At 33.3% G+C, this 25759-nt stretch overlaps 3 protein-coding genes across 4 annotated transcripts; 2 read left to right on the top strand and 1 right to left on the bottom strand.

The window, feature by feature from the left end:
- Positions 1-5300: 5300 nt before the first annotated feature.
- LOC111991929 (uncharacterized protein At4g15970) lies at positions 5301-8723 on the top strand. Its single transcript, XM_024023736.2, has 3 exons — positions 5301-5470; positions 7725-8090; positions 8200-8723. Exons 1-3 carry the CDS (start codon positions 5342-5344, stop codon positions 8674-8676), a joined length of 972 nt encoding a protein of 323 aa, XP_023879504.2. The 5' UTR covers positions 5301-5341; the 3' UTR covers positions 8677-8723.
- Positions 8724-14115: 5392 nt separating this feature from the next.
- LOC111991938 (uncharacterized protein At4g15970) lies at positions 14116-21464 on the top strand. Its single transcript, XM_024023744.2, has 6 exons — positions 14116-14265; positions 14837-15202; positions 15318-15726; positions 15834-15844; positions 20985-21077; positions 21399-21464. The coding sequence occupies exons 1-6, from the start codon at positions 14116-14118 to the stop codon at positions 21462-21464; spliced, it is 1095 nt and encodes a 364-aa protein (XP_023879512.2).
- Positions 21465-23830: 2366 nt separating this feature from the next.
- On the bottom strand, positions 23831-25689 carry LOC136061018 (small ribosomal subunit protein bS21c). Of its 2 annotated transcripts, none has more exons than XM_065765137.1 (2): positions 25224-25689; positions 23831-24107 (listed from the first exon to the last, which is right to left on the bottom strand). In XM_065765137.1, the coding sequence occupies exons 1-2, from the start codon at positions 25634-25636 to the stop codon at positions 23993-23995; spliced, it is 528 nt and encodes a 175-aa protein (XP_065621209.1). In that variant the 5' UTR covers positions 25637-25689; the 3' UTR covers positions 23831-23992. The 2 variants fall into 2 exon arrangements, with proteins under 2 accessions (XP_065621209.1, XP_065621210.1); XM_065765138.1 differs by having other exon boundaries at positions 23831-24104.
- Between the last annotated feature and the right edge of the window lie 70 nt (positions 25690-25759).

Raw genomic sequence — 25759 nt, 5'->3', positions numbered from 1 at the left:
CATAGTATTGATATGATATAATTTATTTGAAGGCCAATTTCTAAATCAGATAGACATTAGGAGATTGCTATAACTATGGTTCTTTTAACCTTTTAAATGAATAAATGAGCACATGAAAGCTTTTTTGTATTGACCTGTGTAGCTCTTCTTGTAATGTATAACCTATTTAATTAACATACTATATATAGCAGAAATTTGTTCATAAATAAATTTATGGTCACCTTTGTTCTCTAAGAAGAATGATCATATATATCTGCATACAAGCACTCAAAATAGTTAATATGACAAAACAAAACTGCATGAAGCTAGCTCTTTATATTGATGACTTTGTTGTGTGATTGGAAAAAGCACCAAACTTTTTACTATATATATATATATATATATATGGGCTAAGTTTAAATTATACCTGATGTAACTCTAGGCAATGTTACACCACGTAATAACTTATTATTGAATTCATATTTTGAAAATCCAATTATAAAATTACATGTTCTATATGGTCTTAACATGCATGCCAATTGGATGTAATCTATCATTCGATTTATAAACTTATCTTTTATACATTATTTTAAACTACAAAAACTTGAATTTAAACAATTGATTGATGACATAACTGTTGATCTTTGATTATCTTTAAATTTTGTAAGTATGAAAAATATATGAAGATAATATAATCTAGCAGTCAAAATTCATATCTAATTACAAAATATTGGGTGGTGTAAAATTATTTAGAGTTACACCAGGTGTAACTTGAACCTAGCTATATATATATATATATATATAAGAGAGAGAGAGAGAGAGAGAGAGAGAAATTGTAACTGTCCCACGCATTTTGAGGGGTTGCGTCTAGCGTATATAAAACCAAAGGAGTTTGACTTTTGGTTAACTTTATAATATTTTACCCCACAAGATTTTGAATTCTCATAATTTTACACGTCAATATTCTAATATATATATTCCCTTTATCCCAATTTATTTGTCCAGATTCAAAAATCCAAATTTTTAAGGAAATATCATTTATTGTCTTGAGATTTGGTAAAATATTTGATAGTTGTATATGAGATCTGGAGTTCAATCCTGCCTACACTAAAAGCCGATTGGTGTCTTGATCTAATTAGGGGTGTCCAACCAAACCCAGAACCCGATCAACCCGCCCAAACCAACCGATCCGGCCCAAGAACCGTCTAACCTGACGCCAGCGACGATCGGCGGCAGGTCTCTGCCTCCAAAACTTGAGACTGACGAGTCAATTGATAGGTTTGAGCATGAAAAACCGATTTAAACCGACCCAACCGAAAAATACACCATAAGTTGTTGTTCTCTGCCGATTAGAGGGTTCACCTGTCTGTTTTTGTTCGATGAGATCTCATCCTGTTTGTGGCAGCGATTGTATCAGTTATTAAAAACCCAATGAAAGGAGTGAAAATGTACCCAAAACCACTTTACCCATACCCAATGGACCCTCATTCTGAAGAACATGACCTAAAGGAGGACTCTCTTTCTTGTAGATTGGGATTTGACCTCGAGAGTGTTGTGACATGCATCATTATCGTTGTCGAGATCCGGTGAGATCTACCCAGATCTCTTCAAGATCTGGCCTAATCTCGTTGAGATCCGCCAAGATCTCGTCAAGATCGGGTCAAATCCAACAAAAACCAGCAAATTTTGGCAAAATCCAACTAATTTCTACAAATTCCAATGACGATTCGCAGATTTCGACGCCAACCGAGACCCGACCATAAACCGGTGACATCCGACCACCCGAATCGTTGCCTTAGGCTGGTCAGCAACGGGTCCAAGTATCAAAGACCTGAAGTGATCGAGTCGGTCTGGATTGAGCATAAACCCGACCCGTGGACAGGCCTAGATCTAATGATAAAATGTTATCATTAAGAGCAGACGTCATAGGTTGAAACTCTTTAAAAAAAAAACTTACATAATATCTTCTCATTAGATGAGTAGATTCCAGTTAACTCAATTGGTAAAGTCTCTAATGGTTGAATAAGAGATTTGAGATTCAATCCCCACCTACAACAAAAACCGATTGGTGTCTTAATTTGATAATAAAGAGCTATCATCAGGAGTGGACGTCATAGGTTGAAACTCTCTTTAAAAAAAATCTTCTCATCAGATGAGAACTTTTAAAAATCCACCATTAATCTACATTTTCTTTTTAAGATTAAATTCAATAAGGACGTGGTATAAAACCCTTGTTTTATACCCTCCAATCTCAATATGCCACATCATCATTTCACAAAGAATTACAAATAATCAAATAGGTTGTGCCACACACAATCAATCCTCACTTATATCCACCAGAAAATCAAAGCTTAGCAACGCAAACTCAAATCCAGCTAGTCTTCTACAGCGTTTGCTCCAACCGGCCATCTTCATCGACGGTGTCAGCGAGTTCTTGGGTCATATCAAGACCATCATGGCCTGCCAAGAACGCAAAAGTCAAATCTGGGATTTGAAAGCTTAATTGATACCAATTTCCACGCAAACTCATATCCACCAGAAAACCAGCAGTAGCCCATCCGGCCATCTTCATCGACGGTGTCAGCGAGTTCTTGGGTCATATCAAGACCATCATGGCCTGCCAAGAACGCAAAAGTCAAATCTGGGATTTGAAAGCTTAATTGATACCAATTTCCTAGCAAATGCAACACACCCTTACCATCGCTACCAAGAACCCTTTAATCCCATATCTCTTGTGAAGAATTGAAAATAATTTTTTGTGAAACAAACCCAGTAACAAACATTCACACAATAGCCTGACTTTACCACCCTCTATTGCAAATTGGAAACAAAAACTCACACTTTAAAATAGGCATATAGAAAACAACGTGGAAGGCTTTGAGGATGAAGAAGGAGACAAACTACAAATAGAGTTCAGCCATGCTCCCCCTTGTCCTCCGCCTCCCAAGAACTCGCCGTTGATGAAGATGGCCGGAGAAGACTATCTAGATTTGAGTTTGTGTTGCTAAGTTTTGGTTTTCTGATAGGTATCAGTGAGGATTGATTGTGTGGCACACCCTATTTGATTGTTTGTAACTATTTGTGAAATAATGATGTAGGATATTGAGATTAGAGGGTATAAAATATCATGTCCTTATTGAATTTAATCTCTTTTTTTTTATATCTTCCATACTTGAAAAAATTTCAGAAGATAAAAAATTAATAATTATGTAATCAGTAAAATATTTAATTTCAAGTTTTTGTAATTTAGAATTATGTATAAAAAATAAGTTTGTAAATTAAATAGTAAATAACATCTTATTGAAATGAAATTTAACATACATAATAAGAGCATAAAGAAAATACAACTGAACGACTAGATTATCAAAATATGTAGCTATGATAATTTTTTTGTGAGAGTAGTAGTCATTGTTTACAACCAAATATGTAGTCACACTTTGTCCATATATTTAATAGTCAAACCTTGCCGAACTTAGTAACGTAAGCTTGTAACCAAGTTGAGGCATTAAAGTGATTGAATGTACGTTATGATTTTTTTTTTTTTTTTTTTAAATGATGAAATGTATGTTGTGATTGGCTAGGGTGGAATCCATGCAATTATGCACTCTTCGAATAGGAATTCATTTTCTAAAAGATCCTGGCTTTCGTGCTTTGGTGGGATGTGTTAGTTTAGATTTGTCCACCATGGAGTCAACTTTAGCATGCCCCTTTTCCCTTGGGATTTAATAATTCTATATAAAAACACAATCATAATAATTATTTATTAGTAATTATCTTATCATAATGATATATTTAAGAGTTATATAAAAAAACACAATCATAATAAATTCCATTAATAATCATCATAATTATTATATTTCATATTTAATATTTCATATACAAACACAACTAAAATAAATGTCTCCTAATAACTATTATAATTATCAAATTTCATGTTTGAATACAAAATAAAAGAGAGAGAATTTTTTCTTTAATCCAAAAAAAAAAAAAAAAGAGAGAGAGAATTTTTTTAAATTTAATTTTATAGAATTTTCTTGTGTTCAGCACGTGTTGTTGACTGGTATAATAAAGTTTGAAGAAAAGTTCTTTGAACCAACTTCATGGTGATTTAAATGAACATTTACATATACTTTTAATTAAATGACTTACTATATATTAATGTGATTTATATACACTATTTAACAATACTAGTGTGTGTATATATATATATAATTAAAATACATATGAATAATTTTATAAATTAAGAATTAAATCACATAATAAGTTGGAGGAATCTCCTTTCAATCCAATTTAAAGGCAGGTTTTATCTAATAAAAAATTACAACTATTTACCCCAGTATAGTTATAGCAAAAACTGTTTGTTGATTGCTCTTTGATTTGGGTTCCTCATAAATTAAACAATGACTTCAAATCTGCGCTACACAACACAAAATCCCTACACAATTAACTACATGCAAGGATATAAATCCTCTACAACTTTAATTCAAAAATGGCTTGATGACATTTCTTAGTCAATCTCATGAAAGAGAACCTGAATTTCAATCTCATTTTTCCCACTTGTTGCAATTTGTTAGGAAAAAAAAAAGTCAGACTAGAGAGAGTAGGGTTTTTTTTTTTTTTTTACTAGAGAGTTTACCTAGTTAATATATTTTCATGAACATATGCTTTAAATAATCCTAAAATAAATTATTTATACATGAAAAAAAAAAATGTGAATAATAGGAAAAAAAATGTGACATTAATAATTATACTTTTTTTTTTGGCTTAATTTTCCTTTAAATGAGTGTTTGTACAGTTTTTTAAAACTTATACGTATTTTCTTTTTAACATATGCTTTAAATACTTCTAAAATTAATGAGTTATACATGACACAAAAGTGAATATTAGAAGGAATGAGAAATTAACATTTTAGATGAGTTTTTTTTACAATTTTTTTAAATAAGAAGGAGGGCCAATAAGTAATTTTTTTTAAATTATTAATAAATATAAGGGAGAGGATTTTAAAAAGCCAGCAATGAGAAAAGGGTTTGAACTTTTAAACTTTGAAAGCGTACTATGTTTTACATGCAAGACTTCAACTTACCCGATTCTAAAAGAAAAATTAGCCCAAAAAATAATTTTAAAAAGAAAAAATTGCATGAATGTGAAAGCATTAATTAGCTTCAACCTCCCTTTTAGATGGATGTCTCATATACTATGTATTATGTATATATATGGCAAGTATCTTTTTAGATTACTGTGTGTAACGGATGCAACTTATTTCTTTCTTATGATTATAAAACCATAAAGTCTCCACCTTAATTTCTCAAAACAAGTTTAGAGAAAAGTCCATTCATTGAGAGAGAGAGAGAGAGAGAGAGAGATGGGAGGGTCTAGACTGATAAAGCCTGTAGTAGCTTTCTTAATCGTTTTCGTTGTATGCTTGCTGTTTTATCGATCTTCTATATCAACGGGAGTGACAGGAAAAAAATGGCTTCTCAATTTTCGATCTGTAAGAATCTTTTCTTCTTACTCTTTATTCATAGGGTTTTAATATTTCTTTAATTGTAAGTCATTTCTTGGAACCTTATTCTGGGTATTGAACATTTTATTTTAGTATATATTTATGTAATATTTTTCTTGTTTTTAACTCTTATATTTATTTATGTTATTTCTATGGTTTTGAGTAAAATTGTACCTTTGTTTTGGGTGTTTAATGTTTATATCCAAACCCTGTATATATACACCCATTGTTCTACCCAAAAATATGCTAGAGAAGTTCCACACTCAACAGTTGGGTTTTCTGAGTTTGATAAATACTAAGTTCTTATTAGTTAACCGAAATCGCATGAAAAAGGACATGTCTTCAAAATATAACCCAAGCAAGGTTTCATAAATCCAATAAATTTTTTTTAAAAAAAAAACTAAGGAAAATCAATTGATCAAGAAGAAGTTGGATTCTCTAGAACTACACCATGCCCAAGTATAAACAGATTATGAAAGATCTGTAGATAAATGTAGGGGTGTGCATTGTGCAATCAATTCACCGATCTACCAAAATCAACTCAATCCAATTCAGCCTAGTGAGTTCATTGGATTGGTTGTGGGTTAGCCTGAACTCGACTTATACACACTCCTAAATAAATGGTTACATGTTACTTATCCTTGTAATAAGTGTTTTTTTTTTTTTTTTTGCAATTTGGTAGATTATACTTCAGGGCAATACTTAGATACAGTATCTTAGGTATAGTTCCTTAGGTACCTCTCTTAAATTTTAGACATCTATCCATTTAAACATCTCTCCAAACGGCGTTAAAATCCTCTCTATCGGTTTACTTTTTTCTTTTTTCTTCCTATCTCACAAAAACTGAAAAAACCCAATGACTAGATTTCTGTGGACTTCTCACACCCAATCTAAAGAAAAACTTCTTCAACAAAATCCATAATCCATAGGTTGTTTTCGAAATTATGAAACACGTTGACTTCAATTTTCATTTAAAATAGATTTATTGGTTGGAGAGATGAACTTTGCTGTACAAAAACTTCCAAGACCTTGAGCACCTAATTCTCTCTTTGGACCGACAATTTCAACACTAGAAGCTCCCATTGATGCCAAAAGAGAAACTATCACAAAAATTGCATTACCACCTCTCATGGATGTCTTTCACTATTATATTTGCTGAGTGAGATTGCGGTAAGAATTAAAGGAATTGCCGATGTAGTCAACGAGTTGGACAGTTTGGCAGATTTCGCTTGCAATGGACCAGATCTGAAGCCATTAGGTTTTGAGAGAGAGAGAGAGAGAGAACTAAAGCAAGCCAGAGACTGAGATTTTTTTTTTTTTTTTTTTTCCAGAAATTACGGCAAACCTATATACACCAAAATGGACAAATGTCTAAAATATAAGAAGAGTGCCTAAGAAATTGTACCTAAGATACTGTATTTAAGTTTTGCTCTATCATTTATCAATGAGATTGGATGACCTGGTTGGATACATGGATGTTGCATAGATTTGATTTTGTGCAAACTGTGGGCTGAACTCAAAGTTGGAAGTAGACAATTGTGTGTTTATGCTTTAATTGACGCATTTTATGTTTTGATGCTAGATGAAGAAATGATAAATTATATTATATATATTGATGGAATCTTGATGCTTTATTTTGATCATCAATGAAGATTGGTTTGAAATGCTGAAATGTAATGTATTTGAACATGTCAAATACTGATTGGTTGATAATATTTTGCATATAAATCTAATTTAAATATTTATAATCAATAGTTGTATAATTGAATACATCATAATAATTACGGAGAAAAAGAAAGTTAATCAACATATTTTTCATTCTTTACCAAGAACGAATATCATGCTTGATGCACTTTATCCTCTTGTATCATGTTATCCCACTATTCAATCACATCACTCTCCACTCTCCAAAGAAAGGAATTAAACCCCTGTGAAAGGAAATTCCAAAAATTACGACATAATAATAATAATAATAATAATTAATTTATATATTGTCTCCTATGTCAATATGATTGGTTGATAGGCAAATAAATTAATAAGCATAAAATTTTTTTACTTTGATGGTGAAAAATTAAATTCATTTTATTTAGTAAGGTTTCAGTTAACTTAATTGATAAAATCTCTTATTTTTGTAATTGTGAGAAATCAAAGTCACTTTATTTATCTAATTTTGGTTTTGAAATTTAGCCAAAAGATGACATTTATCCTTCTTTTGTTTGATAATTTCTACTTTTGTTACTAGAACTCAGAATCCAATGATTTGTCGCAAGTGCTGAGGAGTGCATCCACGGAAGATAGAACAGTCATACTGACCATTCTTGATGAAACATTGGCAAGCCCAGGCTCTGTTCTTGATCTCTTCCTAGAGAGCTTTCGAATTGGCCAAAAGACCCAACAGTTCTTGAATCACATAGTTGTTGTTGCTGTGGATAATCAAGCATATCAATATTGCATTTCTATACATCCCCATTGCTTCCAACTCACATCAGTTACATCCAAAATTGCAAAAAGAAAGGGATCCACAAGCCCAGATCACCTTACGCTAAAAATAATGAGATTTGACCTTTTCCTGGAAGTGGTTAAACTAGGTTACAATTTCGCTTTCACGGTATTTTTTTTTTTTTTTTTTTTTCGGTTCTAGTAATTAAGAGGATGGTTATGATCACTATTTAATGTTGATAATTCCATATATATGCACGTTAATTTTTTGGTTGCAGGAAGCAGATGTCATGTGGCTTAGGAATCCATTTGAACATTTCGACTCTGTTAAAACGGTAACACTTGCATGTGGTTCCAATCCACAAGGGGGTACCAGTACCATGATAGATAAGGGACTCTTCTTCATGAAAGCTGATGAAATTTCCTTTGAATTCTTAAAAATTTTGCGTTTTGAGAGGGTTCTATTCCCTAACTATCTAGACAATTCGATTTGTGAGATGGTAACTCACAAGCTTAAAGGGTACAGTGTTAAACATCTGGACATAACATATTTTGGTGGATTTTGTGAGCCAAGTAAAAATATGAGCAAGGTTTATACTATGCAATCAACCTGCTGCGACAATGTAAAGAGTAAAGTCCATGACCTCAGGCTTGTTCTTGATGACTGGATCAACTTCACAGCACAAGTGTCAACTAATGCTAGTATGGGGACGTCCCCATTTACATGGAGAGCTCCGAAGAAATGCGTGGGATAAAAAAAAAAATGCTTATATCGAAATTTAGTCCCATGAAGTTGCCTTGTAGATAGCAAAGAAAAATGGAAAGGGTCTTATTCCGTTTACTTGTAACATTAATCACGAGGTTAACTTGAAAGGAAGAAAAATTACTAAAAGGACTTTGCACCGTGTAAAACAGTTTATATTGGATTATTTGTGGCATCCCAAATAAGATCATAACTATTTATATACAGGTAGGGAAGTTTTGCTTTGGAACTCCAAATAGGTAGCTTCCAATATCTACTTAGTGATCATGAGTACTATTGCCTTTCATTTTGGAAGTTTGTCTAGGTCACAAATTTCTCCTTAAGGCTAAGTTGCAGACCTTATTAATTTATGATTTTTTTGTTTTTTTTCCACATTTTTATTTATAAGATAAGATGGTGTTGTACTCACATGAAAGCAGCACTTAGAGTTCTTCAATATATAAAAGGAAGACCAGGTCAAGGGATTTATTTCTCAGCAAAGTCAGATTTGTAGCTCAAAGCATTCTGTGATGCAAATTGGGCAGGATGCCGAGATACTAGAAAATCTCTAACTGGGTATTGTGTGTTCTTGGAAAATTCCTTGATATCTTGGAGGCCTGAGAAACAATCTTGTACAAATTAACATTCAGGTATGTTTGAATGGGTGACAAATTAATCAATTATGCGTGCTTTAGCAATCCATCCTTCAATTAGATTTGTACGAGCAGTGAAAAATTACAACTATTTACCCCCAATAGGCATAGTACGTTTATCACAATCCAAAAACTACTTATTGATTGCATCTTTGATTTGGGTTCCTCATAAATTAAGCGATAACTTCAAATTTACATTACACAACACAAAATCTTTACACCATTAACTAGATGCAAAAGATATAACTCTTTTTTTCAGATACAACTTTAATTCAAACAATCTTATGTTTAATGTCATTAGTATGTCTCCCATGAAGAGAACCTGTATTTAAATCTCATTTTTCCCACTCCTTGCAACTTTTTAAAAAATATATTTGTCTCTCTTCTAAAATATTTAGATATTAACCTACAAGAAAATAAATAAAATCCATGCCCCTTTAACTACAAAAACAAAATAAAAAAATAAATATGGATTAAACAAAAATCGCGCACAAAATAAGGAAAATTATTTTGTATGTTATACTTTGTTGATATGCTTTATAATATGAAATGTTTAAGAAATACTTATTTTGTATGTAGTATTTTGTTGAATATAAAATAGATATTAGTTTTTATTTTCATAAATTTTTTTTTTTTTTGGTTTTAAGCTTTGGCCCCCCTCAGATATAAATCCTGGTTCCGTCCCTGTATTGGATTATTTGTGGCATCCCAAATAAGATCATAACTATTTATATATAGGTAGGGAAGTTTTGCTTTGAACTCCAAATAGGTAGCTTCCAATATCTACTTAGTGATCATCAGTACTATTGCCTTTCATTTTGGAAGTTTGTCTAGGTCACAAATTTCTCCTTAAGGCTAAGTTGCAGACCTTATTAATTTATGATTTTTTTGTTTTTTGTCCACATTTTTATTTATAAGATAAGATGGTGTTGTACTCACATGAAAGCAGCACTTTTGAGTTCTTCAATATATAAAAGGAAGACCAGGTCAAGGGATTTATTTCTCAGCAAAGTCAGATTTGTAGCTCAAAGCATTCTGTGATGCAAATTGGGCAGGATGCCCAGATACTAGAAAATCTCTAACTGGGTATTGTGTGTTCTTGGAAAATTCCTTGATATCTTGGAGGCCTGAGAAACAATCTTGTACAAATTAACATTCAGGTATGTTTGAATGGGTGACAAATTAATCAATTATGCGTGCTTTAGCAATCCATCCTTCAATTAGATTTGTGCGAGCAGTGAAAAATTACAACTATTTACCCCCAATAGGCATAGTACGTTTATCACAATCCAAAAACTACTTATTGATTGCATCTTTGATTTGGGTTCCTCATAAATTAAGCGATAACTTCAAATTTACATTACACAACACAAAATCTTTACACCATTAACTAGATGCAAAAGATATAACTCTTTTTTTCAGATACAACTTTAATTCAAACAATCTTATGTTTAATGTCATTAGTATGTCTCCCATGAAGAGAACCTGTATTTAAATCTCATTTTTCCCACTCCTTGCAACTTTTTAAATTTTTTTTTTTTTAATAATTCAATAGTTAAGGAACGGGAGATTTAAACCCTGAAAATTTTTATTAAAAGCACCAGAAGATCCAACCAGTTAAGCTACAAAACTATTAACACCACTCCTTAAAATTTTATGTGAAAAAAAGGTCCAGCTAATTAAAGATAGTGCTTCTCTTTTTTTGGAGTTTAGAGTCATATTTTCCAACTCATTATGTGGCGTTTTATAATGCTATCAATGTTTATTATTTAAATAATTTTCATAAATTATTGAAAAAGTTATATGGCTAAAACCACATATGAATGGTCTCTTCAATCATCGCATTATAAGTTGGAGCAAGATAGCTTAAAACTAGCTTGAAGTTAAACTTTTTCCTTTCTCAACGCAAGAGTGAGCAAGACTTCATCAGTTCAACTATACCTCCCCTATAAAAAAGAGGAAAATATTTTACTCTAAGCATGTTGAGAGTATTGGACTCCAACAACCAATAGGAAGATAACGTGTATTCTGTCATGTACAATGCACATGATTCACTTAGTTTGTTGAGTTAATTTAATTGAGTCATGTGCATTCCGCGTGACAAGAATTGATATCATATTTTTATTTGTGGTTGGAGTTTAATGTTTCAAATATATTTAGAGCCAAACTTTATCTATCTATATATATATATATGTATGTATAGAGAGAGAGAGAGAGAGAGAGAGAGAGAGAGAGAGAGAGAGAGAGAGAGAGAGATGGGCTTAAGTTACACTTGGTATAATTCTAAGGAGTTACACATTTTTTATACCATTTGACTCTAAGCATGTTAAGAGTTTTGGACTCCAACCACCAATAAGAAGATAAAGTGTGTTCTATCATGTACAATGCATATGATTCACTTAGTTTGTTGAGTTAACTGAGTCATGTGCATTCCACATGACAAGAATTAATATTATATTTTATTGGTGTTGGAGTTTAATGTTTCAAATATATTTAGAGTCAAACTTTATCTATATATTGTGTGTGTGTGTGTGTGTGTGAGAGAGAGAGAGAGAGAGAGAGAGAGAGATGGTTTTAAGTTACACTTCTGTAACTCTAAGGAGTTACACATTTTTATATCATTGGATTTAAGTAGATCTAATGGTCATTAATGCTAATATTCTAATTGATCTTGTGGGTACAAAAATTTAAATAAGGCACCTGTGCCACGTGTCATATCCATGGCCGAGGAGTCCATTGCCAAGTCAAGGAGGCCATGCGCTCAGACAGTAATGCAACATCAATGGCACATTGCCAGATGAGGTCCTACTACTAAGAAAAAGTTTCGGAGAGGGGCTAGCCCTGACATGACTGAGGGGTGGTAGCTGCCCCCACATTTAATGCATCCTCCCAAATCCCTGGCTGCATTTATGTGGCAAAAGACCCATGAACAATGCTGCATTGGCCGCCGCAACTCATAAGGGGCTTGGGAAGGTGTTTGATGGGATAACACCACTCAAGTGGTGTACTGGACAATCAACAAATAGAGGGCTAAGATCGCCTAACGGGAGTTATATTATGTGAGAGACCCTCCAAAGGCTGGGGGACACAAAATCTGTAGTGAAAAATTGTAGTATTAAGAAAAGTAACTGTAATCAAAGCTAAGAGAAATATATTCCAAAACTACTCTCCTCGAACATTACCGAGGAAGAATTTCTGTGTGTCACATTTGTCTAATTATTGTTTTTCCTAATTCTCTTACCAACCTTAGCCCATTAAGGGCATCATCCATTTCATTGAAGCCTAACTTTTTAATCCACTCTCTATAAATTTTTGTACTAGACTCTTTGGGCCTTAGCCCATTCATCTTTTGGACCTAAGAGCTAAAGCCCGCCTCTACAAATTCATTTATTATCTCTTATTTAACATATTCCATACTTATTTCTAAACCCAAAATGATTTATACGTTCTCTCTCAACTGCACGTTTCTCTCTCTTTCTATTTGCACGGCTCTTCCTTTATCTCCTCCACGACCATGTCATTGGCAACAATATAAAAAATTATAAAATAAAAAAAAAAAAAAACCGCAGCTTGCCATACTTTGTTGAATAACACAAATATTGCTACCGTGTTGTTCTTATCTCCATGTTTTTGGTCCTTGGTTCTCTTCGATTCTAAGAGATTGAATTTAACCATACTTTTAAAATTATAATAGGCTATGTGCTGTTTGTTTTGTTTTTTTTTTTTTTTTTTTTTTTTTTTTTTTTATATTATTATTTTTTATTTTTTAATGAATGGTTGTGTGCTGTTTTTGAACTCAATTTTCTTGAATCTTATACATAAGAAATGTAACAAAATTTTCATTTGGAGACTATATAGCAAAATTTTAATTGAATGAGAAATGTAAAAAATATATAATATTTATTTGACCTACTCATTTTTTACACTCACAATAGTCATGCAATTTCCTTCCTACCTTACCTCAAGAAAGCAAAACCTGCTTTCAAATTATCTTTCCATTATTTCCCCTGAGCATTGTCCAATGATGTAAGAGTAACTGAATCATCTGCTTTTAGATGGAATTTCCACAACTTGGGTCTTAGTGATAATTACTGCATAAGGATAATGGCTAGGAGGAGGATTGAAAGCCATTATGGCGTTGCTTCTTAAGATTTAGAGTTTTGTTGTTTCTATCTCTGTATTATGTATAGTTGTAATTTATTGGCTTTTCACATGGAGATTGTGCATTTGAACAAACCTTATCAAATGCATGTTCAAATTAGATTGAAATTAAATCGTATTCCTTTTCACGGCTAATTTGAACTCCTCCCCTTCCCTTCCCTTTTCTCTTAAGCATCAAACCGCATTGATTTAATTTGGTTATAGCAATATTTGTGTTATTCAACAAAGGACGGCAGGCTGTGGGTTTTTTTTTTTTTTTTTTTTATTGCTGCCTGCTAGTGACCTGGCTGTGGAGGAGATAGAGGAAGAGCTGTGCAAAGAGAGAGAGAGAGAGAGAGACATGCAATGGAGAGAAAACGTTTGAATTTTTTTTGGTGTAGAAATAAGTATGGATGTATTAAATAAGGATAATAAATGAGATCAATCAAATTATTAGCATTAATGAGGGTCTTTTTTTTATCGTTAGATCTACTTAAATCCAATAGTTAAAAAAAATGTAACTTGAACCTATCTCATATATATATATATATATATATATATCAAGTGCATGGATGAGAAAGCATTTACTTCAACTTGCCTTTTAGATGGTTGTACATAAATGCCATGTATCCTTTCAAATTATTCTTTCTCTTTCTGTAATGGATGCAATTCATTTCTTCCTTATGAATGTATATACCATAAAGGTTCCACCTTCCTCACAACAGGTTTCGAGAAAAGTCCATTCATTGAGAGAGATGGGAGCGTTGAGACTGATAAAGCCTGTAGTAGCATTCTTAATCGTTTTCGTTGTAAGCTTGTTGTTCTATAGACCTTCTATACCAACAGAAGTGACAGAAAATAAAAGGCTTCTCAATTTTCAATATGTAAGAATCTTTTCTTCTTAATCTTTATTTATAAGGTTTTAGTATTACTTTAATTTTAAGTCTTATCTTGGAACATTTTTCTGGGTGTTGAACATATGATTTTTAGTATATTTAAATGATTTCGAGTATTACTATACCTTTGTTTTGGATGTTTATTGTTTACGTCCAAACCTGTATATACACCCCTCTTCCTTTTCGACCCAAACATATGCTAGAGAAGCTCCTGACTCAACAGTTGGGTCTTCGGAGTTCGATAGATACTAGTATGTTCTTACAATCTTACTTAACTGAAATCGCATTAAAAAGAACATGTCTTTGAAAGACATCACAGAGTTCACCCACAGCCGCCTTAAAAAAAATCCTACATAACCATTAGTAATAAAGATATCGTGCCACCACCTCGAGCTTTAGGTCATGTGACAAATTCGCGGGATAACATTATGAGTCTTGCTAAAGAAAATGTAAACATGTTTGATAATTTCTACTTTTTTACTAGAATTCAGAATCCAGAAAGTTGCTCCAAGTGCTGAGGAGTGCATCCATGGAAGATAGAACAGTCATACTGACCATTCTTGATGGAACATGGGGAAGTCCAGGCTCTGTTCTTGATCTCTTCCTAGAGAGCTTTCGAATTGGCCAAAAGACCCAACGGTTCTTGAATCACTTAGTGGTTGCTGCTTTGGATAATCAAGCATATCGATATTGCACTTCTATACATCCCCATTGCTTCCAGTTCACACCAGTTACATCCAAACTTGCTAAAAGAAAGGGATCCACGAGCCCAGATCACCTTATGCTAAAAAAAATTAAATATGACCTTTTGCTTGAAGTGATTAAACTAGGTTACAATATCGTTTTCACGGTAAGGTTTTTTCTTCCTTTTTTATTTCTTGGTCTAGTAATTAAGAGGATGGTTATGAGCATTAACATTTAATGCTGATAATTCCATATATGTGCACGTTAATTTTTTGTTGCAGGAAGCAGATGTCATGTGGCTTAGGAATCCATTTGTACACTTCGATCCCCGTGCACGTGTAACAATTTCATGCGCTTTAAGGGGAACCAAAATCCAAGATAAGGGACTCCTCTACATGAAATCTAGTGCAGAAGCCATCAAATTCTTAAAATTCTTGCAGTTTAAGAGGGTTCTATTCCCCACGTATCTAAACCGTTCTTTTTGTGAGATGGCAGTTCACAAGCTTCGAGGGCTCACTAAATATGTGGACACTGGTTATTTTGGTGGATTTTGTGAGCCAGGTACTAATATAAGTAAGGTTTATACCATGCAATCAACATGCTGTGACAATATAAAGAGTAAAGTACATGACCTCAGGCTTGTTCTTGATGACTGGATCAACTTCACAGCACGAATGTCAACTAATGCTAGTAAGCCTAGTATGGGGCTATCCTCTTTTTCATGGAGAGCTCCAAAGAAATGCATGAGAAAAAAAAATGCTTATACCTAAATTTAGTTCTATGAAGTTGCCTTGCAGATAATAGCAAAGTAAAATGGAGATGAACATTCACGAGGTCAATTTGAAAGGGGGGAAAAAAACTGAAAGTACTTTGCACCGTGTAAAATAGTACATATTGGACTATTTGTGACATCCCAAATAAACAGAGGTTGTTGTTATTCTAAAGAAGTTCATAACTAGTATTTATATATAGTGTGAGTTTGGATCAAACTGAAAACTCATCATGTTTGGCGTTTGCATTTAGCGGCCGGGTCTCGTGCACTATTCATGAGACTCAGTTGTACGGAAAAACACAAATTTAACTTTAAAACGGGGTCCCACAGGCACTATTTATCATTTAAAAATTATTTTACTACAGTGTTTTTAGCAATAAGTTTTCAATTTTCAATAATAAGCAATATCCAAATAGACCCATAGTCAGGGAAGTTTTATTCTAGAATTTCAAACAGGTAGCTTCCAATATCCACTTGTGCAGAACATAGCTTCCAATATCCACTTGTGCAGAACATATTCATAGCAACTTAGTGATCATGAGTAGTAGTGGCGGCGCCACCTTATGGCCAGGGTGGTCCCAGGACCACCCTAACCTAAATATATATATATATATATAATTTAAAATTTTATATTTATTTACCTTTAAAAAAAATTTGGGACCATCCTAAATTTTTTTTATGCCAATAAAATTAAATTTTGGTCCATAATTTGAGCAACTTAACAATATATTGGGGTCTTTCAACGGATGATGGCAACACAGGTCTGATAGGTTCATAGTGGACAGGGGTGTAATGCCTATGAGCTACTCTTTGTTTTGGTCCTTTCCCTGGGGACATGTTTTAATGGTTTACTATTCCCCCTAGCTGAGCTTAATGCTTCAGTCTTTAACTTGTATTCTATTTCGTTTCAATAAAGTTTTCTATCGTTTTGAGTTTTACGGGGAAAAAAAAATACATTGGGGTCTTTCAAGCAAAAAAGAAAAACTAAAAAAAAAAAAAAAAAATTGAACTAATATCTTTAAAAAAAAAATTATAATAAAACTACTACAAGTTGGGCAATGGCTTGATTCCTTCGACTCAGCACACTGCCCAATACAACACAATTTTCAATCTTTTATTATTTTTAATTATAATATTATTTTTCCTCACCAGACATATATTACTTACTTCTCATTTTAAATTATTTTTTCTTGTTTATTCTTAACCACACACGTTTTTTGTCTCCTCGATTTTTACACTTCATACTTTTAAATTTTATCACATCTTCATCTACACTTTTACATCTACATTTTACCTTCCTCCTTATTCGTAACTTCTGTGTCTTCTACTAGTACTAGTGCGACAGCGCCTTTTCTTAAGTTTTGAGTTTCAAATTTCTCAATACGATTTTTTTTTAGCTGTACAAGTACCTTTGTTCATTTCTTTTCTCTTCATTTTTTTTTTTTTTCCTTTTTGAGGTTTTTTGGTTTATAGAATGCAAATTTTTTTAAGAAATATTTTTTTTTTTTTAAGCACAAAGTTCATGCCAGCCGAATCTTGAATTTCGGCCGGTATTTGCCGAAACACCCAAAATAAATCGGAATGACCCGAAATTTTTTCCGAAGTGGAATAGGTGGGTTACTATTCCGGTTTGTTTACCGGCATGGTATTTTCCAGCCGTTATGGCTGGAACAGAATGGAATTAATAACACTGAATCAAACCTAATTACCTAAAGGCTAAAAAGAAATAAGATTGTGTAATTTATGCTTCCTAAAGAATAACTTGAACAAAATTCCTAGAGCCGCCACTGAGTACTATTTCCTTTTATATTAATTTCTTCCTTATGATTGTAAAAACTAGGGCTGTCCAACCCACCCGCCCAAAAAAAAAATACATTGGGGTCTTGCAAGCAAAAAAGAAAAACTCAAAAAAAAAAAAAAATTGAACTAATATCTTTAAAAAAAAATTATAATAAAACTACTACAAGTTGGGCAATGGCTTGATTCCTTCGACTCAGCACACTACCCAATACAACACAATTTTCAATCTTTTATTATTTTTAATTATAATATTATTTTTCCTCACCAGACATATATTACTTACTTCTCATTTTTAATTATCTTTTCTTGTTTATTCTTAACCATACACGTTTTCTGTCTCCTCGATTTTTACACTTCATACTTTTAAATTTTATCACATCTTCATCTACACTTTTACATCTACATTTTACCTTCCTCCTTATTCGTAACTTCTGTGTCTTCTACCAGTACCAGTGCGACAGCGCCTTTTCTTAAGTTTTGAGTTTCAAATTTCTCAATACGATTTTTTTTTAGCTGTACAAATACCTTTGTTCATTTCTTTTCTCTTCATTTTTTTTTTTTTTCCTTTTTGAGGTTTTTTGGTTTATAGAATGCAAATTTTTTTAAGAATTTTTTTTTTTTTTTTAAGCACAAAGTTCATGCCGGCCGAATCTTGAATTTCGGCCGGTATTTGCCGAAACACCCAAAATAGATCGGAATGACCCGAAATTTTTTCCGAAGTGGAATAGGTGGGTTACTATTCCGGTTTGTTTACCGGCACGGTATTTTCCAGCCGTTACGGCCGGAATGGAATGGAATTAATAACACTGAATCAAACCTAATTACCTAAAGGCTAAAAAGAAATAAGATTGTGTAATTTATGCTTCCTAAAGAACAACTTGAACAAAATTTCTGGAGCTACCACTGAGTACTATTTCCTTTTATATTAATTTCTTCCTTATGATTGTAAAAACCATAAAGGCTCCTCCTGTCTCACAACAAGTTTAGAGGAATGTTCACTCATTGAGAGAGATGGGAGCGTCAAGACTAATAAAGCCTGTAGTAGCTTTCTTAATCGTTTTCGTATAGTATGCTTGCTGTTGTATCAATCTTCTATACCAGCAGGAATGACAGGAAAAAAAAATGGTTTCTCAATTTTTAGTCTGTAAGAATCTTTTCTTTGTAATCTTTATTTATAGGGCTTTAGTATTACTTTAATTATAAGTCATATCTTGTAACCTTTTTCCGGGTGTTGATATGATTTTAGTAATATTTTTCTTATTTTGACATATATATACCAACGTGGCTACAGGGTTGCCGCACCCGCATCCGACGTAGGGTGTGGTGGGCGACACTACTACCTGCGCGTCAGTGCCGTGTCAGAATTTTTTTTTTTTTTTTTTGTTTCCAAATACGCGCCGATTCGGGTCGAATTGGATCGTATCGGTCGAAATAGGCCGATTCAGGATGGAACCAGCTTTGGATCAAGCCAAAATTCAAGTAAAAATTAATTAAAAAAAATGAGTGCAAAATGCACCGTTTGAACTTGAAGCATCTTTAAACAAACAAACAAACAAACAAAACCCTAAAATCTCTCATTCTCTTCTCACCGATTGCTCTCTGGTCTCTGCCTCCTTACCTCTTTACTCTCTCGCTCGCTCACTCACTCTCCATCTCCCTTCTCTCACTCCCTAAGAACCCATGACCACTCACTCAAGGTCTCAATCTCTCTATCTCTCAGTCTCAATCTCTCCACGGCCATTCACTCACTTGTGGGTTGTATTTAATTTATGAACATCATATTTTAGTTATTATCTACTATCACTCTTAAATTTGGTATATGTTTATATAATGTGAAAAATTATGCTTAGCAATATATAAAAAATATAAAAAAAAATATATTTTTTTAATAATTTTTTAATCGCCGCACCCCACCACACCCGCACCCGCACCCAAATCCGGAAACGCACCCATGCTTCATAGCTATATATATGTTATTTCTTTTATTTTGAATATTCTTGCATGTGCCTTTGTATTGGGTGTTTAATCTTTTAATGTTTATGGATAGAAAACACGCAGTAATGCATATTTTCTGCCAAACAGAAAGAATTTTTTTTGAACGCAAGAGAAAGAATAGTTGAGTAAATCATACACACACATATTACTAGCCTCATCACACGCGCTTTGCACGTGCGATAAGACTTTTTTATAGTCAAAAGAAAAAACTTGTGTTTTTATTTTTTATATATATATATATATATAATTTTTATTTTGAGAATCTAATTTATAAGTGGATAAAGCAATTTGAAAATCAATAAGAAAGTGACCATATTTTTTAGGCAATATTTTAGTAATTTAAAATTCAATTTTATCTCAAAAAAATAATTTTCTCTCATTTATTATGTATCCATATATAATATTTGTAATTATGATAGTTGTTAATATGTATTACTATGAATGTGTTTTTATATGGAATTATTAAATATTTATTATGGTAAATATTAATGAGTATTTATTATGATTTTTTTTTTCATATGGAAGTATTAAAAATTTAACTATAGTAATTATTAATTAGTATTTGCATTTTATGAGAGGTAAGTGTCTTAATCATGATCCCAAAAAATTTCTTGTTATAGACTAGCAAACATATTCATGGGCCTTGATCTATACAATCAATTTTTATAAAATTAATAAAAATTATATGAATACAACTAATTCCACACATATTTTCACGACTATTTGTTATGACTAACTATGAATATTTGAGGGAAAAAAATAGGAGTGCTATGTTCACAATATTTTCACAACAAATCATAAATGGTAAGTTGTTATTGGTTGTAATTTAAATCTACAACTTAAATTACTTTTTTACCTGCTCATAACAACCAATAACAACCCACCACTTAGAATTTGTTGTGAAAATGTTATGAATATAACATTTTTCAAAAAAAAAAAATATAGTGGGTGTATGTAAAAAGTGACAGGAAGCCAGTTATAGTTTGTCACATAAGATAGCCATGAAAATAGGTGTAGAATTGGTTGTGATCATAGAAAAGAGGTTTTGAGTCAAAAACTCAAAACCTCTTTTCCGGTTCAAGGTAAAGAAAATTGAGAAATATGTTGTGTAGACAAATTCATTTTTCTAATTGAAAGGAGAAAAATAGAAATGCCTTATTGAAAGTAGACAAACTCATTTTTTTAATATTGGCTATGGAAGAATATTGTATTTAGATTATAGCTGCACCTGGCAAATTAAGTTCACTCAAGATATAATGCCACCACCTCGGGCTTTTAGGCTTTAGCTCATGTAACAAATTCGCAAGATAACATTATAAATCTTGCTAAACAAAACAAACTAAATCTAATAATGTTTGATATTTTCTGCTTTTGTTTTTAGAATTTAGAATCCAGAGAGCTGTTGCTAGTGCTGAACAGTGCATCCATGCAAGACAGGACAGTCATACTGATGACCATTCTTGCTGAAACATTGGCAAGTCCAGGCTCTGTAGTCTGTCCTTGATCTCTTTCTAGAGAGCTTCCGAATTGGCCAAGGGATCCAACGGCACTTGAATCACCTAGTGATTAATTGTTGCTTTCGATAATCAAGAATGTCAATATTGCACTTCCATACATCCCCATTGCTTCCAACTCAAACCATTTGCATCCAAACTTGCTAGTTGCTATAAGAAAGGAATTCACAAGCCTGGATCACCTCATTCTTGATAAGAAGAAATATGACCTTTTGCTAGATGATGGTTATGATATAATTTAAGGTTGATGATTCTATACGCATGTTAATTTTTGGTTGCAGGAAGCGGATATCATGTGGCTTAGGGATCCATTTGAACATTTCGATGCCATTAAAGCAATAACATGAAATCTGGTCCAATAGCCATCCAATTCTTAAAACACTTGCATTTTGAAAGGTTTCTGTACCCCATGTATCTGAACAAATCTCTGTGAGATGACAACAAGCAATATCGCTCACAAGAATGAAGTGCACGCTAAATATATGGACACGGGTTATTTTGGAGGATTTTGTGAGCCAAGTAAGAATATGAGTAAGGTTTATAGTTATACTATGCAATCAACCTGCTGTGACAAGAGTAAAGTCCATGACCTAAGGCTTGTTCTTGATAACTAGATCAACTTCACAGCACAAACTTCAACTAATGCTAACATGGAGCCATCCTCTTTTACATGGAGAGCTCCGAAGAAATGCATGGGATAAAAAAAATGCTTACACCTAAATTTAGCTCTATGAAGTTGCCTTGCAGATAATAGCAAAGTAAAATAGAGAGGATCTTATTTTGTTGCTTGTAACATTAATCACGAGATCAACTTGAAAGGCAAAATAAACTAGGGTTGTGTTAACGTGCACTATAAAGTATCCGTTAACACCCAGCTTTATGTCAGTATTTTTGCTTTCAGTGCCCGTTAACACCTAACTTTATGTCAGTATTTTTGCCAGTCTTTTAGGTTGTAAAGTTAACTTTATACCATGTCCTTCTTTTTCTCCAATTTATCCAGTTTATTAATTAAGTGGAATCCACATTATTTTAAACTTAACAAGCACTACACGGTGCTTGTTAACATTTGCCTAAAAGGGCTTTGCACCATGTAGCTCATAAGCTTTGCACCATGTAGCTCATAAACAAAGGACATCGCTGTTCTAAAGAAGCTCATAACTATTTGTAGTCGGGGTAGTTTTATTCTGGAACTCCAAGCAGGTAGCTTCTAAAATCTACTTGTGCAAAACATAGTACGTAGCAACTTATAGATCATGAGTACCATTGCCTTTTATTTTGGTAGTTTGTCTAGATCAGAAACATGAAATTTCTCCTTAAGGCTAAGTTGCAGACCTTATCTATGAAAATTTTCTTTCGTCTTTATATAATAAAATATGGTGTCGTACAAACATTCAGCTATGTTTGAATAAGTGGCAAATTAATAAATTATGCATGCTTTAGCAATCCATTCTTACTTCATTAGATTTCTGTGTGCAGTGACACAAAACCTTTGTTTGGAGCACTAGAAGCTCATCCGAGCCACCTTTCTGCTTCAACTTTTCTTCCATTAAACATGCTTGAGGAAACAATTTTGTAGTCAGTGATTACCAACATACATTCTGCTGCTAGTTACCACTTTTCCAATACCCTGTATGAGCTACTCGGAAGCCAATTACAAAAATTTCTTTCTTCAGTAGGCAGTTTACAACTTCCCCCCATCAGAAAAAGTGTCAAAAGTTCTCCAATGCCTCTCATTGAGCCATCCAGATGACAATTCTCTCTATTTGATGTGTAAACAATTTACCCCTTCCTCTCCAAAAACAACCAAAATTTCTTCAAACACCTATACCTTGTTTCTCAATGCTTGTTAAGCGGCAGACCCACCTAGATGCTATCAAGATATTTTTATTTCTTGTGATTCTAATCTAACATCATCACAATCTTATCAAACTCAGACATTTGGGTAATAACCAATACCAAGAGTTTGTCCGAAAGAGTAGTTATACTGTAATAATTTTTTATTAATATATTGTTCCCTAATACTCCCATTAGCTTTTTTCTAACTTAATTAATTGCATAAACTCTTAACAATATACTACTTACTATTAGTATTTGTTACCTGACTTTATATAAGATTCGTCGGATAAGCAATTGGTAGAAGGCTCTCCACTACTCGTTATTCTGCAATATCAATCAACTTTCTCAAATATATGCAAGATTATTTTGATAACTCAGCAGCAACGTTCTTGCTTAATTTCCATTTTATTTTACCATAAGAGATAATTTGAAGACATTGAGACTTGTCATCTGTGAGGCAAGTTTGTTTTCATCAATTCCTTTCCAGTGCAACAACTGGGATATGAAAGAGAGTTTTCTTCAATTTACCTTGAGCCCCAGCAGACAAGTGCGCATGTGACTAAGACCAAAAATAGCTAACAAACACAGAGAAGGATATACAATAACATTATGGAAGAACATATACAATAACATTTGAAGTCCATCAATAGGAACATCAGACTCCCAAGTTGAGTATCTCTCATTACTTGATGAACCTTAAAATAGGGTCAAATGGCAGTGCCTCACCCATTCTGGACACAGGTTACCTTCTACTTTTCAGTTGAGCAAGGAAAAAGAAATTATTACTGTCCAAAGAAATCTCCCTCCTTATTTGACATTAATTATCTTCTCATGTGTGGTAGTTAAACACATAAATTGCCTTCAAATGGACGCAAGATGAAAAATCATTACTTTAGATTGATAACATGCAAAAGGGATAAATGCACCAAGTCAACTAAAGAACAGGATTCACATAATGAACTTACATGGACCAAGAGCCTCTCACACTCAAAGGTGAAGAGTTCTACAAATTAAAGGCAAGTTGAAACACAGTTAATATTTAATAGGGAATGCCTCCTGCAGGTAGATCCCAATTATCTTCTTCATCATCTTCCTTCTTGTTTTTCGAGACTTCCTGGCTGTTTGGTGGTGGAGTTCTTGAAAAAGGGCGCCTGCTATAGAATGAGACAGATGAGCAGTGAATAATCATTATCAAGGGAGAGATTTAACAGAAGAAACACTTCATGGCTTGCTTGTAGGTGAGGTGTTTAATCACAGGTTAGTATATTCTATTCTGTAGGATCTAAAAAAACAAAACCACAATAATATGCACTACAATCACAAAAATCATCCCACACCAACTAAGATAGCCAAAGATAAAAAGCTTTAAACATGGACACCCTAAAATCAAAGCACAATCGATGAAGCCTTTTTGCACTTTGACATGAGAGATGTGAATTTGAAACAAAAAGCTCAAAATATTAATTATGTATTTCAAAAGAAACCACGCATATATCTACTGCTCTTCCTTATGAAAAGAAAAAAGATTTCTAATGAAAATTGAACTGCCTCATTGTATTATAAATAAATATGCAAACCTATCACACTAATAGAGTCATGGAAAAATGTTTCACACTATCACACATATAATCTAGGAAGCACAGACACGGACACGGGTATGTGTACGACACAGCGACATAAACAACTTCTGAAATAATTATAACATGAAACAGAAGATACGACACCGGTATAACACGTGTACGACATGGGGACAACACCCTAAATGAAGTGTCCTTGCTTCCTATCATATAATGGTGAAATTTGGGAACTGGTGGCATTCCACAAGACCCCCAAAAAACTTATCCCCAAACTGTCAATACTACAAATGTCTCCAAGGCCCCATAAATGAAGAACTCTCACTGTTACTCTATGTGTAAGACACAATTGTTTTAATCCTAATGTCAACCAGACAACCAAACATCAACATTGGTTGAGTATTATTTACAGATAGCTGCACAAGGAGACAGAACTCCAAATCCCACATATAAACACCAACTACCAAAGAATTAGCAAAAAACTACCAAACTAAGGACACCAACTAAATTGAACCCAAAAAAGACCAAAACTTTATCAACCTTTAACATCATCAGCAACCACAAATACAGAAAATACTAAGAAATAAGCTAAGTCAAACAGTAACATGTGATTGTTTCAATTAAGACTAATTAGCCCAAGTATAAAAGAAAAATTCTACTCTTTTCCATTTCCTCAGGAAAAAAAAAAGGCCATACCTTCTTTTATTTCGCTTAGCAGCGTCACGTGTCCTGCGCTTCTTCTCGTCCTGTTTGTTCTCGAAGAACCTTCTGCGCTTACACTCTTGAATAACACCAGCCCTCATCACCTCTCTTCTGAACCGACCCAGAAGCCTCTCCTCGGGCTCATTGTCATCTACTATCACTTGCACATTGTATGCTGAGCTGAAGTAGAGAGTGTTGGAATAGGCCAGAGAAGGACATATCACAGAGGACAACGAAGAAGGTAAAGAAGATGAAGTGTGTGGGTCCTCCTGAGCCACAAGTGAGACCAACCCATCTCTGGGTTTGTGGGTCTGAAAAGGAGTGAGCTGGGGTGGTGGGGTTTTTGGTGGTTTTGAGGGTAAGAGAAAGGAGAGGAAGTTGAAGAGAGAAGAGGATGAGGTAGCCATGGATGACGATGAAGAAGAATTCAAGAAGAGCGATTATTTGAGTCTTTTTTTTTTTTTTTTCGTTTGTTTTTTGTGGGCCTTTTGATTTTGGTCTTATCGGGTTGGGATTTGGGTCTGGGTCTA

This window comes from Quercus suber, unplaced genomic scaffold, assembly GCF_002906115.3.
Source record: "Quercus suber isolate HL8 unplaced genomic scaffold, Cork oak 2.0 scaffold_609, whole genome shotgun sequence".
Lineage (NCBI taxonomy): Eukaryota > Viridiplantae > Streptophyta > Magnoliopsida > Fagales > Fagaceae > Quercus > Quercus suber.
Note: the sequence above shows the minus strand (reverse complement) of the source record. Positions and strands in the feature narration are given on the sequence as shown.

Coding starts and splice junctions, on each gene's coding strand:
- LOC111991938 (XM_024023744.2), top strand. CDS start 14,116: ATGGATGCAATTCATTTCTTCCTTATGAATGTATATACCATAAAGGTT. Junction 15,203..15,317: donor GTTACAATATCGTTTTCACG/GTAAGGTTTTTT, acceptor TTTTTGTTGCAG/GAAGCAGATGTCATGTGGCT. Junction 21,078..21,398: donor CCATTCTTGCTGAAACATTG/GCAAGTCCAGGC, acceptor TTTTGGTTGCAG/GAAGCGGATATCATGTGGCT.
- LOC111991929 (XM_024023736.2), top strand. CDS start 5,342: ATGGGAGGGTCTAGACTGATAAAGCCTGTAGTAGCTTTCTTAATCGTT. Junction 5,471..7,724: donor GGCTTCTCAATTTTCGATCT/GTAAGAATCTTT, acceptor TTTTGTTACTAG/AACTCAGAATCCAATGATTT. Junction 8,091..8,199: donor GTTACAATTTCGCTTTCACG/GTATTTTTTTTT, acceptor TTTTGGTTGCAG/GAAGCAGATGTCATGTGGCT.
- LOC136061018 (XM_065765137.1), bottom strand. CDS start 25,636: ATGGCTACCTCATCCTCTTCTCTCTTCAACTTCCTCTCCTTTCTCTTA. Junction 24,108..25,223: donor GCTAAGCGAAATAAAAGAAG/GTATGGCCTTTT, acceptor CTCATTCTATAG/CAGGCGCCCTTTTTCAAGAA.